The sequence below is a fragment of the Ciona intestinalis genome, chromosome 7 (genome assembly GCF_000224145.3).
Source record: "Ciona intestinalis chromosome 7, KH, whole genome shotgun sequence".
In the NCBI taxonomy this organism is placed as follows: domain Eukaryota; kingdom Metazoa; phylum Chordata; class Ascidiacea; order Phlebobranchia; family Cionidae; genus Ciona; species Ciona intestinalis.
In genome coordinates this window covers 714,836-729,490 of record NC_020172.2, presented here as the reverse complement: position 1 = coordinate 729,490, position 14,655 = coordinate 714,836, and the positions used below count along the sequence as shown (strand labels likewise).

Sequence of the window (14,655 nt, the reverse complement as noted above, 5' to 3'; positions counted from 1 at the left end):
TTTAAATATATGATATTTTATTACCAAATGTGAAACTTTAAGTAAAGAATGAACGTACGAAAGCACAACTCCTGGTGCCATTTACCATTTTGACGAAATGCACGGTAAAATAAAAAAAGTAACCGTTTGACAACCAGCACCGAAAAAAGTTTAAACTGGTGTTTAGAAAATCCTATTTACTGACTTATTTAAGTTTTATAAAGAGGTATTGCTAAATACTGAAGTCGTTCAATAGAACGTTTTAGATTGAAGAAAAGCAACAAATAAGAAATATATTAAAACATAATGAATCTCAATGGCAAAAAAAATGGAACAAAAAGTTAATAAAAAACAAAATTTAAAATCATGATCATAATAAAGACGCAATGTTTGTTTAAAGTTAATTTAGTGGCGAATGACGTTGGGTGCACGACCGCTGCTAATTGAGTGGCAGTATGTATGGTCTGTTTGTGCGCTGGGGGGACGCATAGTTCATTTATATTTGAACGAATTTTAAGGCATATAGGTGCTTCTTCCCCGTCGCAAATGCACCCACTGAAGTGTTTCGAGCGTTGCCCTAGCTCTTTAATGGCCGCTAAACACGCCGGCGAGCACGACACACCGTTAATTAAGTGCGAACATCGCAGCAAAAACGTCCTCTGGGCAGCGGAGCAATTTCGATCGGCTTCGCAACGTGCGCGGGATTCCGAGCACCCGATCGCCGTCGAATTTCCCTTGAACAGTCGGGGTCGACACGCCTGTGCATTTTGTTGATATTGGACGCACATCTTTTCCCTTGCGGACACGTGTCTTTCCGTAACCATGTTTATACTTTCATTTGCCGCTGAGGACCCAGATCTATGGGGAACATTATACGAATCCCTCTCCTGGCAATCACAGCCGCCGAGAAGAGGACTATACACGCTGTTATTCAACATTAGCAGAGCTTTCAGGCATTTAATGGAACAGCCCACGGTTTCTTGATAGGGAACTGCAGAATAAATGTTTTTCCACTCTTTGCCCATCCAGTTGTGTAGGAATTTGAACTGCTTCATATACTTCGGCCTTCGACTGCGCCGATTCGGTTTTTTTCGTCCTTGATGTCTCCGTTTTGTTTTTCCGCCGGTATAGTCGTACGAATAATCACGCGCGAATCTTGCCTTGTTTCGTTTACGTGTTCGTGGTGATCTTCTGTTTGCATTCGACCGCTTTTCGCGTGTCGATGACGCAGTAGGTGTGTGACGCACGTCACTTACGTCACGAGTACGTTTTGTGCGGTCAGAAATAAACCAACTCGGAGGTACAAGCAGAACATTACCTGCTGCACACGAAGAAACGTAATTCCAATACTTCCACCTACAGTTAGTATCCCTCTCGCACAACTTAAACGCATCGGTACACGGTATTTTCCAATCACCGTTACCCACCAGCATTGGCATAAGTCGCTTGACTACAGTGTCTTTAGTGACAGATGGAAGCTGTTCCCACGCCGCCCACCATTCGGGGCTCTTCAGAGCTTTCCTGATGCTACCGCGGATATCCCCAGTTGTTTTCATTTCCTCAATCCATGCGCGCCAATGATCCGGCCATGCCTCGAATGCTTGTCCCTGTTTACGACCGGCAGAAAATTCTTCGTACACCGGGTATCCATCATACGATTGCCGTCGATCTTTATCCCTGAGCGCCTGCGCAATGTGCAAGCCCAACAATTCAAGTATACAGCACACAGAAAACGTTGATAGTAAATCCTGTGGTCGCATTGCAAATACAGCTAAAGCCGAAAAGAAAAGATTTTTATTGCCTTTAAATCACTGTCTGTATTTTGTTAAATGACTGCAAAAGCCAAGGGCTTCTGCTATTTAAAGCAAGCTGGTGTTGACGCCACTTAGCAAATACCACAAGCGCGTGTCGCAGAACAACACATACACGGAATTTCGTCAGTTCAGCTGAATGGGTATTTAATCACCAACGGAGCGTTAACTGCATCTAACTATCAACATACACCTTTTTCATTGGAGAATTACAATAGTTAATTAAGATATACCTTTCTATACCTACATATTTTAACTCTGTCGCAATATTTACATTTCTACAGACAAACTAAATTCCCCCAAAATGTATCTCAATTAGAAATATTCATATTTGTTATTATGCAATTACCAACTGCCTAAATATCTGGTTCTCACTTATGCCATCTCTATAGCAGTGAAGCGGACACGATATGGCGATCTGTTTTTCTAGGGTCGCCTGAGCGAAACTATCTCGGGTGCCGCCGATTCTTCCAGTAAGTGCCCGGCCGCAGTTTTATCGTTATATCGGACTAATTTGTTGCCGGCCGATTTTATTCGCTCTCCTGCTCACCTGGAAAGCCGAACATACCGATAAGAGCCGCTAGTAGCCGGCTCATGTATGGACCCTAGTCAAGGCGGTGAAATCAAGCTGATTTATTGACGGGCGTAGCCCCTGCGAGGTTCGAAAATGGCCACCCGATGATCACGGTCAACATGCAGCCTTCTGCATAAGCGGGCAGGCCACCCACAGTGGGGTTGTTTTTACGCCGAGATGGTCGATAAGATGTAATCGGAAAGGAAAATTTGTTTTCAAGCTTGCTTTGAGGTTAAGGATCGAAATCCAATTATACGTCACCTCTACCGTTTTATTTTTCGCAAAGAAAAGATCGCGAGGTGCTGATGGGAAAGGAGCATCGGTCTCTGCGCTTGAAAGTGCGCCGAATGATGCCTGGGTGTTAAAGCCACAATCAAATAAAGGAGCGACTGCGTTCAAACAATCTGAATCAAAACGGCACGCAGAAAAGTCGTAGATAACTCTGATTCGATACCTGGGACTACTTTTCACGGGTTGTATTGCAGGCTAATCGTTTAATCCGGCCTACCGTGAAACCCCATCACTCAATGCACCGTGGGGTCGCTTTGATTGATGCGCGTGCTCTTTACCGTGTACAAAGCACGGAGTAACGCAAGCCCAAGTAAACGAGATACGACTGCGGCCGCGCGAATGGTCCTATTGTCTTAGCAGCTACCTTAGCTAAGGTGGTCTGTTCATTGAGGCAAAAACCATATGAAAGCTCGCCAGGAAAACTCCGCTACCGCAACCACAGTTATTTCGATCAACGCGTTCAAACAACATACCTAATTGCCCCTATCACGAACAACGCAAACAAACATTTATTTGAGAAACCAATACCCGCACATATAGTTTCAGCGTTGTGTTTCCGATGGAACAGGTAATCCGTCATTGCGACGTGATAAGTTTACCAGTAAACACGGCGCCGTTTCTAGTTTTTCCGTGGTGACTAGTGGTCGTTTAAAATATGCGACCACTAAGTACTGAATGAGCCATAATGAACCGAGCCCCCGGTTCTCCTTTTACGCTTCACCATGCAACGTAATGAGCATCGGCAAGGCGATTGATACAGCGCCCCTCAACTGCATGCTGATTAGATTAACGTGCATCGCTTCAAACGTAATTTAATGCGCACAGAAGCAAAACTTTGCTAAATTAACAGCGGTCTTCAGAACTCCATCGTTTAACATTTTACACGCTTATTACATGCAAAGTATTTTGTCTGTGAAGACGCTATCGTATTGCGACCTGGTTAAATGGCCACTAAATCGCAAAATATATGTTCTTTTGAATTGGCGTGTTATTTGCGAAGTCTGTTTAATAAACCACCAAAAACATACTGTTTAAAAATTCACGACTTCTATGAAAATAAACCACCGGGTGATTCCCCTAAAAACAAGTTTCACGTTTTAGAATATTTCTGCTCAGTTTTTCAACAATATTATGTTTATATGAGGACAAAACTGACATGTTTGGGTTATCTACGACATACTTTACAGTGCGAGGAGCCTCTGTCAAATTAATGCGCGATGTTGTCACTCACAGTAAGAAGTAAGCAAGTCTTATAATTTTGCTCAATTCTATAAAAATATTTCTTGGTTTCTAGAAATGCTTTGCGTCACCAACATTTCAGCAAAAGGTATCACTACAAAAGAAAAAAGACAGAGCCGCACTTTTATTTAAGTAAGCATCTAAACTAAGTGGAAGTAGATGTTTATTACACAGCATATTTAAACTAAGCAACATATTTGTTTTAGCAGCGCTTTCTCCCGTCTTGCTTTCATTCAGTTTGTTTTCTACCTCAAATGACTCACAGAAGGACAAAGAAAAAGATAAAAACAAAGATATACAGAACCTGGTTAGACAAGGAAAGGTAAAACCTATGTATTTTTCATTCTAACACTGCACTAATGGTAAAATGTTCAGACCAGTATGCAGAGTATGGCAAGTGTACACGTGATTTAGTTTTCAAACGTTTGGTTATGCACGTCATAATTTGTTCCACGCACGCCAATTGTTTAAACATTAAACGAAATCTGTAAATTAATGAAGATTTCCTCATGTGGATTGAATGATAGCAATCAAGTAATAACAACTTACCTGCACAAGATGTCAGGAGCTGCAACTACTAATGTAGCAAAATATTTCTTAGTTCCAAGTACACAGAATAACTTTTATGTACATGATGATACGTTAGATACTCATATGTACAGTTATGTTGTACTTTAACTTGTTTCAACATTCTTTTTTGGTAGAAAATGCTGGCACAAAACTACCATCCGAAGAAAGCGGAAATGCTTTATATACAAGCTCTTCATCTTGCTTTGGAAAGAAAGGACAGAAAAGTGATTGCTTACATCCAAGATTTACTGGCAAACTTGGCACTTCATACAAATGAATATGATAAAGTAATGTAAACATATAATGTGAGATATTGAAATAAAACCACCATAGTAATGTATAGCAGCGTTCTTTAACCGGTGTTCACGGTGCACCCTAGGGTGGGTGCACCAAAATATGCCTGGGGTGCACCGGTGCAAAAGGGTATACAAGGGTGCATCACAAACTTTAAAAATTTTCAGCAATAATATTCAGTTTTGAACATTTTTAACAAATTTAGCCATTTTCCTCCAGTTTTTTTTTATGAATTCTATATCTTGCATCACTGGAAATTGCGAAACTAGTCTTCTCTTTAACCATAAACCATCTGTTCCTAATGATTTTGATTGGCTGTGCTTTTCGACTAAACAGGAACTTATTCTCGTACGCATTTCTCCTTGATGACTTCATTAGTTTTACTTTACAGCAATCAGGGGTGCATGAGTTCGCCGCAACAATTTAGGGGTTCACCAACCCAAAAAAGGTTGAAGAGCACTGATGTATAGCACTGCCTAATTGTGGCAGGTATATATTTCAGATCTAGAATTTACTACCCCTTAACACATATGTGATATGTATACATATATAGATAAATACCTTTGCATTTTAGGCTGAGCCTCTGTTTCGAAATGTGCTTCAAAATTTGATAGCTACAGGCAAGGAACCGAACGATCCAGCAATCCTTGAAATTTCCCTCAAACTTGCGAGTATATATGCCAGTCAAGGAAAGAGAGAACTAGCAATCACGGGTTACACATGGTGTGCGGATACATGCAGAACCAACCTCAAGAAAATGGAGGAAGATGGAGCTGGAATGGGAGATGAAGGTATCAAAATTAACAGTTTAATAGTTTAAAATTACAATTATATGTTCAGTTGTCCACAGTAGTTTTTAAAGGTTTCCTAGTTTTCTTGCATGGTATTGCCCTATGCTCATGTATGAAAGAATACATAACATAACTTTACTGTTATATCCCATGTCCACAGTGTTTTTTTTCTACTTTTCTTTGTTTCTGTTACTATATATTCGAATACACAGTATTATAACTTGCTGTGATGCAGTGGTTATAGGAACTTATAGCGCTCACCTTTAGACCAGAGAATACACGTTTTTCCCTTCCTGATTCAGCAGTTCAGTTATAAGCTTCCACAGTCCTTTCTTTTAGTTTGTCTGAATTGTCTACCATAAATAAAAAGAATATTCTTTAAAAAAATCAACTTAGTAAGCAGGATGTGTACAAAACTGAACACCCTGCTATAACAACTGTTGTTATTCCATTGCAGAACGCTAAATAGCATTCATTTAATTAATAATTTTGTTTCCAGAGTTTGAAAACAGTGTTGCCTTGCTTGGTATGATACTAGATTCTTATGGTCGGTATTTATTTGACCATGGAAACCATCAGGAAGCACTGGTTTGTACAATGGAAGCAAAATCATTATGTGAAAGACTATATGGAAAAACTGACTTGAGGGTGGGAATGGAAAGAATAAAGTAGTGCAACAATAGTTAATGGATAGTTTAAATGAATGTAACTTACCTTATCTTCGCATCTGAAAAACGACAGTCGTAATGCGGAAGTTCATACACCTTGCGCCAGCTTACGAGTTGCCATGTATGTTACTTTGGGTGATTAGTTTTTTGGATTTTTTTATGTGCGGCTGATAATTTAGTTGAAGCAATTGCCGTTAAGTGTTGCCCAAGGACACATACGCCCACAACAGTAGAACCGACGAACCTTGAACCCATTACCTCTGAGTTCAAGGCATGCGCTAACCAACTGTGCTACAGCGCCATATACCGTATGGGACTTGTATAAACTACATTACTCTATCGTTTAATAAATGTAATAAGCATTTTCCATACAATTCTTATGCATAGTTGGTTTTAAAAATGTGTTTTTTTACCACTAATTCTCATCTTAAGTTGAATATAGTCTTTGTAATGAAACAAATAAATAAATCAATATTTTTTCCAGACATTGATTATCTACAATGATATTGGTTCAGTGAAGAGCAGGATGGGAAAACATGAGGAAGCTTTTGAATATGTGAAGATGGCGGTTGATGCAGCAGAAAACAGCGGTGCAGATCCAAGTGAAAAGGCTGTGTTTTATACAAACCTATCAATGGTTTGTATGAGGAAAGGTAGGTAGCAACTTGAATGAATGAATGTAACTTACTTTATCCTCGCGTGGCTGGAAAACGACAGTCGCTATCACACGGGTTTAGCACTTTGTGCCAGCTTACGAGTTACCATGTATGTTACTTTGTGGGTGATTATTTTTTTGGAGGGGGTGATTTTATTATGTATGACTGGTAATTTAGACAACCCATTAGTGACCACTGTAGGAGCAATTGCCGTTAAGTGTCTTGCCCAAGGACACATACGCCTACAATGGTAGCAACGTCGAACCTTGAACCCATTACCTATGGGTTACAGGCAGGCGCGATAACCACTATGCCACGGCGCCGGTCGTTTGTGAGTAACAAATGAATGAATGACTTTTTTATCCTTGCTTGGCGGGAAAACAAGTCTTTATAATGCGGATGTTAATACAGCTCGTGTCAGCTTACAAGTTATATATAGCCCACAGCGACAGTCTTTATAAGATGGTGTTAATACACCTTGCGGCAACAAGCATTGAACCTATGTGGGTTTGAGGCAGGCGCGCTAAATGCTTTTTTTCACAGCGGTGTTAAATGATATTTTTATTCGATATATGTGAGGTCTCTATGGCAAAGTATGGGATTTAGGTGGAGTGTAGAAGCCACTATACAGTGTGCAATAGCAAGTATACATATTTTATTTCTAGCTACAAAAGTCAAAAATACATTAAAAAAAAACAAGTATTTTTTTTCATTGTGAAGGTAAACCAGCAGAGGCTGAAGAAGCTTACAAGAAAGCCTTGGTGGAAGTTTCAAAAACAAAAGATGATGCACTGAAGAAATATGTTGGGTCCTTAGCCAATATACTAGTGCCAGACCAACCACATAGTGTTAAATAAATTGCACAGTTTCGAATAATTTCGGCATTTTCTAAAGTTGTGCTTTTTTTATTTTTCAACAATGAGCCAAACTCAGGATTTCGTCTTTTTGTTGTGGAAAAACTGAAAAAATAGTTCGTTATGGAGTCATTGAATATATGGATAAAGATTGGCTGTTTTACCTGTTTGATTGAAGCAAAAGCACTTCCAAATTTCTCATGGCTGGAAAGATGGTTTGAAATCCATTTAGGTAGCTTGTTAGCCACTGAAGGTCTACTGTACCTCTTATCCAATAGAATTATGGATGCATAGTCATTTCTAATGGAAAATACGGGGTAACATTTTTCCCTTTATACAGTCATTTATTTAAAATCAAATGGCATCATCAAAAAAGCATTTAATGTTTTACATTAAACCAAACTACAGCATTCTGCAAAGTTACAAAACAAATTTAAAGCAAAACTCCTTTAAAAGTTATAGAAAAAAAATTAATGCAAAATTATTTTTACTGAAATAACACTGTTCGCATTGTAATAAAGTAAATACAAATACCTGTGACGTATGGCACGACCAATTGACTGATTCACTGCTTTCATGCAAAGATTTTCATAATGAACTTGCCCAGCAGTTCTACCATCCGTATGACATTTCTATGCGATTAAATATTCAAATAAAATGAAAAAGTAAAACATGATATAACCTAAACAGCTTAAAGACGCTACAATTGTAAGAAGCATGTCCTTCGGCTAAAAAATTAAACGGCCATTGTTTTAATTTAGTGGCTAAAGTTTATTACAAATTGCTAGTTACAATCTGTTTTTTTTCCCGTTAAGTTATTTTAAGTTAAAAAATGTTGAGTAATAAGTTTTATTTTTAGGAAAAGTATGCTTGAGGAGAGCTTAGTATTAAAGCCACAGCTGGTGCATTGGCAAGAAAATAGCTTTCATGGTTTAGATTGTACAATTGAAAGAAGTAACTCTAAACCCTAAACTAAGACACAATGTAGTCATTATAGCTTTAATATCAACCAGTTTGTTGTAATTTTTACTTTAAATGCGTAAAATTATCAGAATATAGTTTCTAATTAAACAACAAAAACTAATGCCCCCCCCCTCCCCAAATTAAACCCTACTTACCCCGAAATCAACAGAAAAACTAAAAAACTGTTTTTAAACACAAAGTTATTTTATTGTAAAGTTAAAAAATGTTAAGTAATAAGTTTTACTTCTCACCATGTTTCGATCCAGATAATTCATCTTTTCCCTCAGCTCCGGAGATTGTGAGTTTGGATACGGGAGTCCAACCATCACAACACATCTTCCAAGATCATCTGAGAAGTTAATCCCTTCACTCATCTTTCCTCCAACCACACTTAATAATAATCCTCCTAAAAATATATATGGCGCCGTGGCAAAGTGGTTATCGCGCCTGTCTGCAACCAATAGGTAATGGTTTCAAGGCTCGCCACTGCTACCATTGTGGGCGTATGTGTCTTTGGGCAAGACACTAAACAGCAATTTCTCCAACTCAGTAGTCACTAATGGGTTGTCCAAATTATCAGCCATATATAAAAAAAATAAAAAATATAATTACCCACAAAGTAACATACATGGTAACTTGTAAGCTGGCACGAAGTGTATGAAACAGAACACCCTTGTTATAACGACTGTCGCTTTCCAGCCACGCGAGGATAAAGTAAGTTATATTCATTCATAAAACGAAAAAATAAATACTTGCTACCATTCAGAGTGTAAATTGATCCAACCCAGTGGTCAGTTTTGTATTTTTCAAACAAAAAGAAAATAAATTACAAAATTATTCCACAAAGTTACTACAGATCACACTTGCATTATTTGGTAGCAGAAGTAAGCAGAATTTCATAGCCACTATTTTGAAACTAAACATTGGTTTTTAAATGCCAGAAAAAAAATGGAGAAACTTGATTAAGTGCTGGGCTTACTGTTTTTTTCGATAAATAGTTTTTACCATTTTGTTTCCCAGGACCCACATTCTTGACACATCTTGTGTATTCAGTAAGTAATTTGTCAACTTCATTTGCTTTCTTTGGTTCCCGGAATATCTGTAGCAAAGAATCACTTAATCAAGCTTTATACTGCAGAAACAACATTTAAAATATTCTATGCTCCATTTTCAAATTCTGTATGGGTGAGGTTCTACAACCTGACCGACTATGGAACCTGTAAACGATTTTTTTAAATAAATTTTTTACTGGAAATTAGGCCAGAGTTGGTCCATTATTTCTTTACACATACCATAAGAGGTATGAAAACAAATAATCTAGATATAATGAATTACAAGCAATATTTTTCTTCACATATACAAACAAATTAAAAACCTTACATTACATTTTATAGTAAGCGAAATTTCCCAAAACAACTAAAAATCTTACATTACATTTTATAGTAAGAAAAATTTACTAAAAAAACTACAAAACATCTAAGATGCCAGAGCTTATGGACAATACCTTCCCATGCAAGTATTAAATAATATTGTAAAAAATATGAAAACATAAAAACTAAACTGAAGACAATCTTACCTTTTTCTTCATTTCCAGCCTTGATAAGATACCGGCATCCTGCCAACGTTGAACAACAAATCGTTCGTAATCGTAAGATGGAAAGAAACAAACCACACCTCCAGGTATTATGTTGCTGATGTTTAACAGAAGACGACCGGTTTCATCAATCTAGAAATAATTATTATTGAAGGTAAAAAAAGAGGGTAAAATTATTGACGGTTTATATATGGATTATGTCTTATAGAAAAGTATGCTTGAGAGCTTAGTATTAAAACCACAGCTGGTGCATTGGCAAGAAAATAGCTTTCAAGGTTTAGATTGTACGATTGAAAGAAGCAACTCTAAACCTTAAACTAAGACACAATATAGTCATTATAGCTTTAATATCAACCAGTTTGTTGTAATTTTTTAAAAAAAGCCCCCCAAAAAATTAAACCTTTCCTCCCCCGAAATCAACAGAAAAACTAAAAAACTGTTACTCACCAATTTAAAATTGCTCCGTTTTTGGAACGTAAATTCAAACTCGACCCCTGAAGGACCACTAGAGAGAGCTAGAGGAAGCAGTTGACGTTTCCCATCAATAACATGACCGCACGAAAACTCAACGATGCGTGACCGATGTTTTTCGCTTTCCGTTTTTGCAAGTAGTTGGTCAATCAAGCATGACGACGGTTGCATAGTACCACCAGCAACTATAAGCGCTCTGCACTCCTGTTATATGTTTGTATGTACATTCAAATGATACGTATAAAGGTCGATCAGTCTGTGGGTATATTAGATGGCATTTTTCCAAATTTTACAACTAAACAGTGACGTAATGAGGGTAATGGGTCAATTCTGGCCTTAAGAGGCCCTTTCAATCCCCCCCTACAATAGGATTTCTATATAGACAGGATAATGTCAAACACTCTGACGTTAGGTATGTAGTTTGCCTAAAAACCCAGAAGGCTAAAACTTCTGGCATATGCAGTGCATTTTTTAGCATAAAAATAAGGAGACTTTCAGAAGTAAATAATTTTGGAGTAGTAAATTACTAAACAACCAGAAAATTGTACTATTTCTAAACTTTTATGAGCTTACAAGCCTAAATTAATAAACCAGTCGTCAACAAAACATTTTCATACTTACTTCTAAAATTTGTTGAAAATGTGACGCCGGATTAAGCAACAGATATTTTACTGCCGGTCCTGAGTCATCATGAGTCATCACAACACGGCCATCTTGGTTTGCGGATGACAGAGCAGCGAATAAAGACTCGATATGCATGAGTGGAGATGACATCGAAACATTTTCATTTGGTTTAGAGCTGGGGACGCTGGGTACAACTATAAAAAATATTTAAATTTTTTACAATTTTTGGTAAAATTAGGTCCACAAAGGCGCTTACTATTGCCTCATTGCAGTAATACAGCTTAATTGACCAAGTAACTGTATAGGATTCACATTTAAGATTTACTTGATAAATAAAAAATACACACATAATGAAAATACCTACAAAAGCAACTTTTTATATTAAGACTTTCAAAACCAACGATTTAAATTAAATCCAGTAGTTTACCTGGATTTTTAATATCTTTTAAGAAAGTTGTCATGGATGATTCTTTCTTGGTAATAATCGGCACAATACCGTCAGTTTCAAACTTTTCCACAAATCCACCGAGTTTTCTTGATATTTTGCTTCTTTCACAATAACGCAGCAACTAAAAAATTAGAAAGTTATTAATTATCATTAAAAATCATGAAAATCAATAAAAGAAATAAAAACAAAATGTGTAATCAAGATAAAAACACTGGTAAAAACAATCATAAAGAGGCAAAACACAAATGATAATCCACCGTCACCGTGGCAAAGTGGTTAGCGCGCCTGCCTCTAGCCCAGAGGTAATGGGTTCAAGGCTGGCTGCTACCATTGTCGGGGGCCGGGGCATGTGTCCTTGAGCAAGACACTTAACGGCAATTGCTCCAACCCAGTGGTTGCTCAATGGTCGTCAGAATTATCAGCCATACGTTATTAAAAAAATCCCAAAATAGAAATAATCTTCCACAAGTAACATACATGGTAACTCGTAAGCAAGGAAAAAGTAAGTTACATTCAATCAAACAAGTTTTTGCGTATACCCTAAATTCTAGTTACATAGCAAGTTTAAAGAAGCTTACCTTGAAGAAATTGATGTTGTCTATTTTACTTTTAAATAAAAAGTCATTAACTGTCAACAGTTGTGAACTTTTTTGACGATTTTCCTTTGAATCTGACAAGAGTGAAAAGGTTAGCAAGGGAGCCAACGTGAAATAGGTTCAGCTGCAATTATAAGTTATAACTGAAAATTTTTTATTTTGCTTACGTTTATGCATGAATTTCTGATTCGTAACATTAATAACTTACTTGTTTTTAAAATTACGTTTGATCACAATTAAAAAAAATCGAAGTCATTACCTTTTTGTAACTTACCACTTTCTAAACTCATTCCCTTTAGTAGCACCATCATGTTATTCAAAACATACAAGAGTTGTTTTACGTAAAACAAGTTTCTGGCTTTTAAACGGCTGTTAAACTTTTTGGCATATCGACTTAACTGTCCATAAGCCTTGCTTAGTTGTTTAGCAGTTACCTTTAAATAAAGATCGCAATTATGAATATAATATACTTGCATCAAAGAAACAGGTATGACACTGATATCATAAGTATTGGCGCCCATGTTTACACATTAAAATTGGTTTTACTCTGCTGTTAGGTGTATAAAAACATTAATTAATGAGGTTTCTGAAGTTTTTTAGGTGTAATTTAGGCTGCCTGATTGCATTTAATAATGGCGACCTAAATACAAATCTACCAAAACCGATTTACATTTATCTTATGCCATTTGGTTTGTTGTGGTATGAGGTAGTTTATTACTCAAATATTTATATTGGTGAATTTGATTCTACACAATATGCGTAAAACTCGAAAAAATAACAAAAAAAAATAAAACGTGCTCAAGAACAAGACAACATTCTTGACGAAATAAATGTTACTTATTTTTTTTAAATTGTTAAATTTTGTTTCATTATATGTTTAAAACATACTTTTATTACATTGAAATTGCAATATTTTAAGTTAGTTACCAAGCAACTGTGCATTGAGTTAAGTGCTTCAACCAAGTTATGAGCTTCATCTATTATAACAACAGAGTCCTTCAGTTTAATTCCAGAAGCTTGGCGTGTAGCTTTGTGTAGCAGGGTTTGGTAAGGTAGGACAACTAATTGTGATAATGTTACTGCATGTCTAAAAAAAGCAAAATTTGTGGGACAAGAAAAGAAAATGTTTTAAACATTACAAAAATGGTAACTTTTATCTTAAATTAACTTTTATCTCTTAACAGTGGCAATGTTTTTTTTATTTTTTTTTATCTTTGTATCAAATTTAAAAAAAAATTAGGTTATGTGTATTTAGGTTATGTATATGTAAAACAAGTTTACTTATAAAATATTTACAGAAGCGTTATGGCAAAACCCAACAGAAAGGTGCATGGTAACTGGTAGGTTAAAGTAAAATCGCATAATTGAAACAATAAAAACCAATACAACTCAAGCAAATGTGACCTTTTGGGCATTTTTCTTAACTGTTATTCCATTTTAGATGAAAGCACTCTTAATTTCGAATCCCAATAATACGTTCAAAACACCTTACCTGGATGCATAGTAAGGACATGCTTCGAGGGACTTCCCCTCTTTAATTACTTCCTCAATGTCATGAATTTTCCCAACAATTGTGTTGGTGAGTTGCGCAATACCATCGTGGTTGGTGTAATAACAACAAGTTGACTTGCTCACTTTTTTCTGTCGCTTTGGTTTATCTGATAATGGCAATGAATGAATGAATAAAACTTACTTTATCTTGTGTGGCCGGAAAACGACAGTCCTTATAACAAATACTTTGTGGATGATTATTTTTTAGGGGGGGACTTTTTAATTTTTTTTCATATATGGCTGATAATTTAGACAACCCATTAGTGACCACTAGGTTGGAGCAATTGCCGTTACGTGTCTTGCCAAAGCACACATACGCCCCTAATGGTAGCGGCAACGAACCTTAAACCCGTTACCTCTGGATTACAGGCAGGCGCGCTAACCACTCTGCTAGGCGCCGGACATATGCATTAAGGCAATGGTTTTAAAACTTTTTTCGAAATTTTCGGGGTTTCACACACAGTTACATGGTATTCAATCAAGTTGTGACGTATGTATGACCAGAAAACAAAAAGTCAAACACCACCATCTTGTTCCCATTTATCCCTAAATGTAAACTTGCTTTAAATTCCGGCGCCGTGGCGTAGCGCCTGCCTGTAACCATTAGGTAATGGGTTCAAGGCTCGTCGCTGCTACCATTGTGGGCGTATGTGTCCTTGGGCAAGACACTTAACGACAATT

At 37.0% G+C, this 14,655-nt stretch overlaps 3 protein-coding genes across 6 annotated transcripts in view; 1 reads left to right on the top strand and 2 right to left on the bottom strand.

The window, feature by feature from the left end:
- Positions 1-2,593, bottom strand: LOC100185778. Its single transcript, XM_002123203.3, has one exon. The coding sequence runs from the start codon at positions 1,737-1,739 to the stop codon at positions 321-323; it is 1,419 nt and encodes a 472-aa protein (XP_002123239.1). The 5' UTR covers positions 1,740-2,593; the 3' UTR covers positions 1-320.
- Positions 2,594-3,762: 1,169 nt separating this feature from the next.
- Positions 3,763-7,878, top strand: LOC100175566 (tetratricopeptide repeat protein 19, mitochondrial-like). 3 transcript variants are annotated; one of them, XM_002123117.5, is made up of 8 exons: positions 3,763-3,894; positions 3,950-4,026; positions 4,104-4,216; positions 4,599-4,751; positions 5,333-5,549; positions 6,049-6,197; positions 6,702-6,870; positions 7,594-7,878. In XM_002123117.5, exons 1-8 carry the CDS (start codon positions 3,812-3,814, stop codon positions 7,728-7,730), a joined length of 1,098 nt encoding a protein of 365 aa, XP_002123153.1. In that variant the 5' UTR covers positions 3,763-3,811; the 3' UTR covers positions 7,731-7,878. The 3 variants fall into 3 exon arrangements, with proteins under 3 accessions (XP_002123153.1, XP_009858930.1, XP_026690834.1); XM_009860628.3 differs by having other exon boundaries at positions 3,777-3,894; positions 4,101-4,216; XM_026835033.1 differs by having other exon boundaries at positions 3,777-3,894; positions 3,943-4,026; positions 4,101-4,216.
- The window catches only part of LOC100182704 (ATP-dependent DNA helicase DDX11), a 9,892-nt gene continuing 2,741 nt past the window's right edge, over positions 7,505-14,655 (bottom strand). Inside the window, exons 8-20 of one of the 2 annotated variants that reach the window (XM_018812588.2) lie at positions 13,916-14,081; positions 13,351-13,510; positions 12,683-12,857; positions 12,406-12,497; positions 11,807-11,948; positions 11,377-11,573; positions 10,732-10,959; positions 10,267-10,416; positions 9,696-9,789; positions 8,942-9,096; positions 8,262-8,359; positions 7,892-8,027; positions 7,505-7,832 (exon numbers count right to left, since the gene is read on the bottom strand). In XM_018812588.2, coding sequence (XP_018668133.1) covers positions 7,803-7,832; positions 7,892-8,027; positions 8,262-8,359; positions 8,942-9,096; positions 9,696-9,789; positions 10,267-10,416; positions 10,732-10,959; positions 11,377-11,573; positions 11,807-11,948; positions 12,406-12,497; positions 12,683-12,857; positions 13,351-13,510; positions 13,916-14,081 — 1,823 coding nt within the window. In that variant the 3' untranslated portion in view covers positions 7,505-7,802. The remainder of the gene's footprint in view (positions 7,833-7,891; positions 8,028-8,261; positions 8,360-8,941; positions 9,097-9,695; positions 9,790-10,266; positions 10,417-10,731; positions 10,960-11,376; positions 11,574-11,806; positions 11,949-12,405; positions 12,498-12,682; positions 12,858-13,350; positions 13,511-13,915; positions 14,082-14,655) is intronic. The other variant, XM_026834989.1, reaches the window with a different exon arrangement.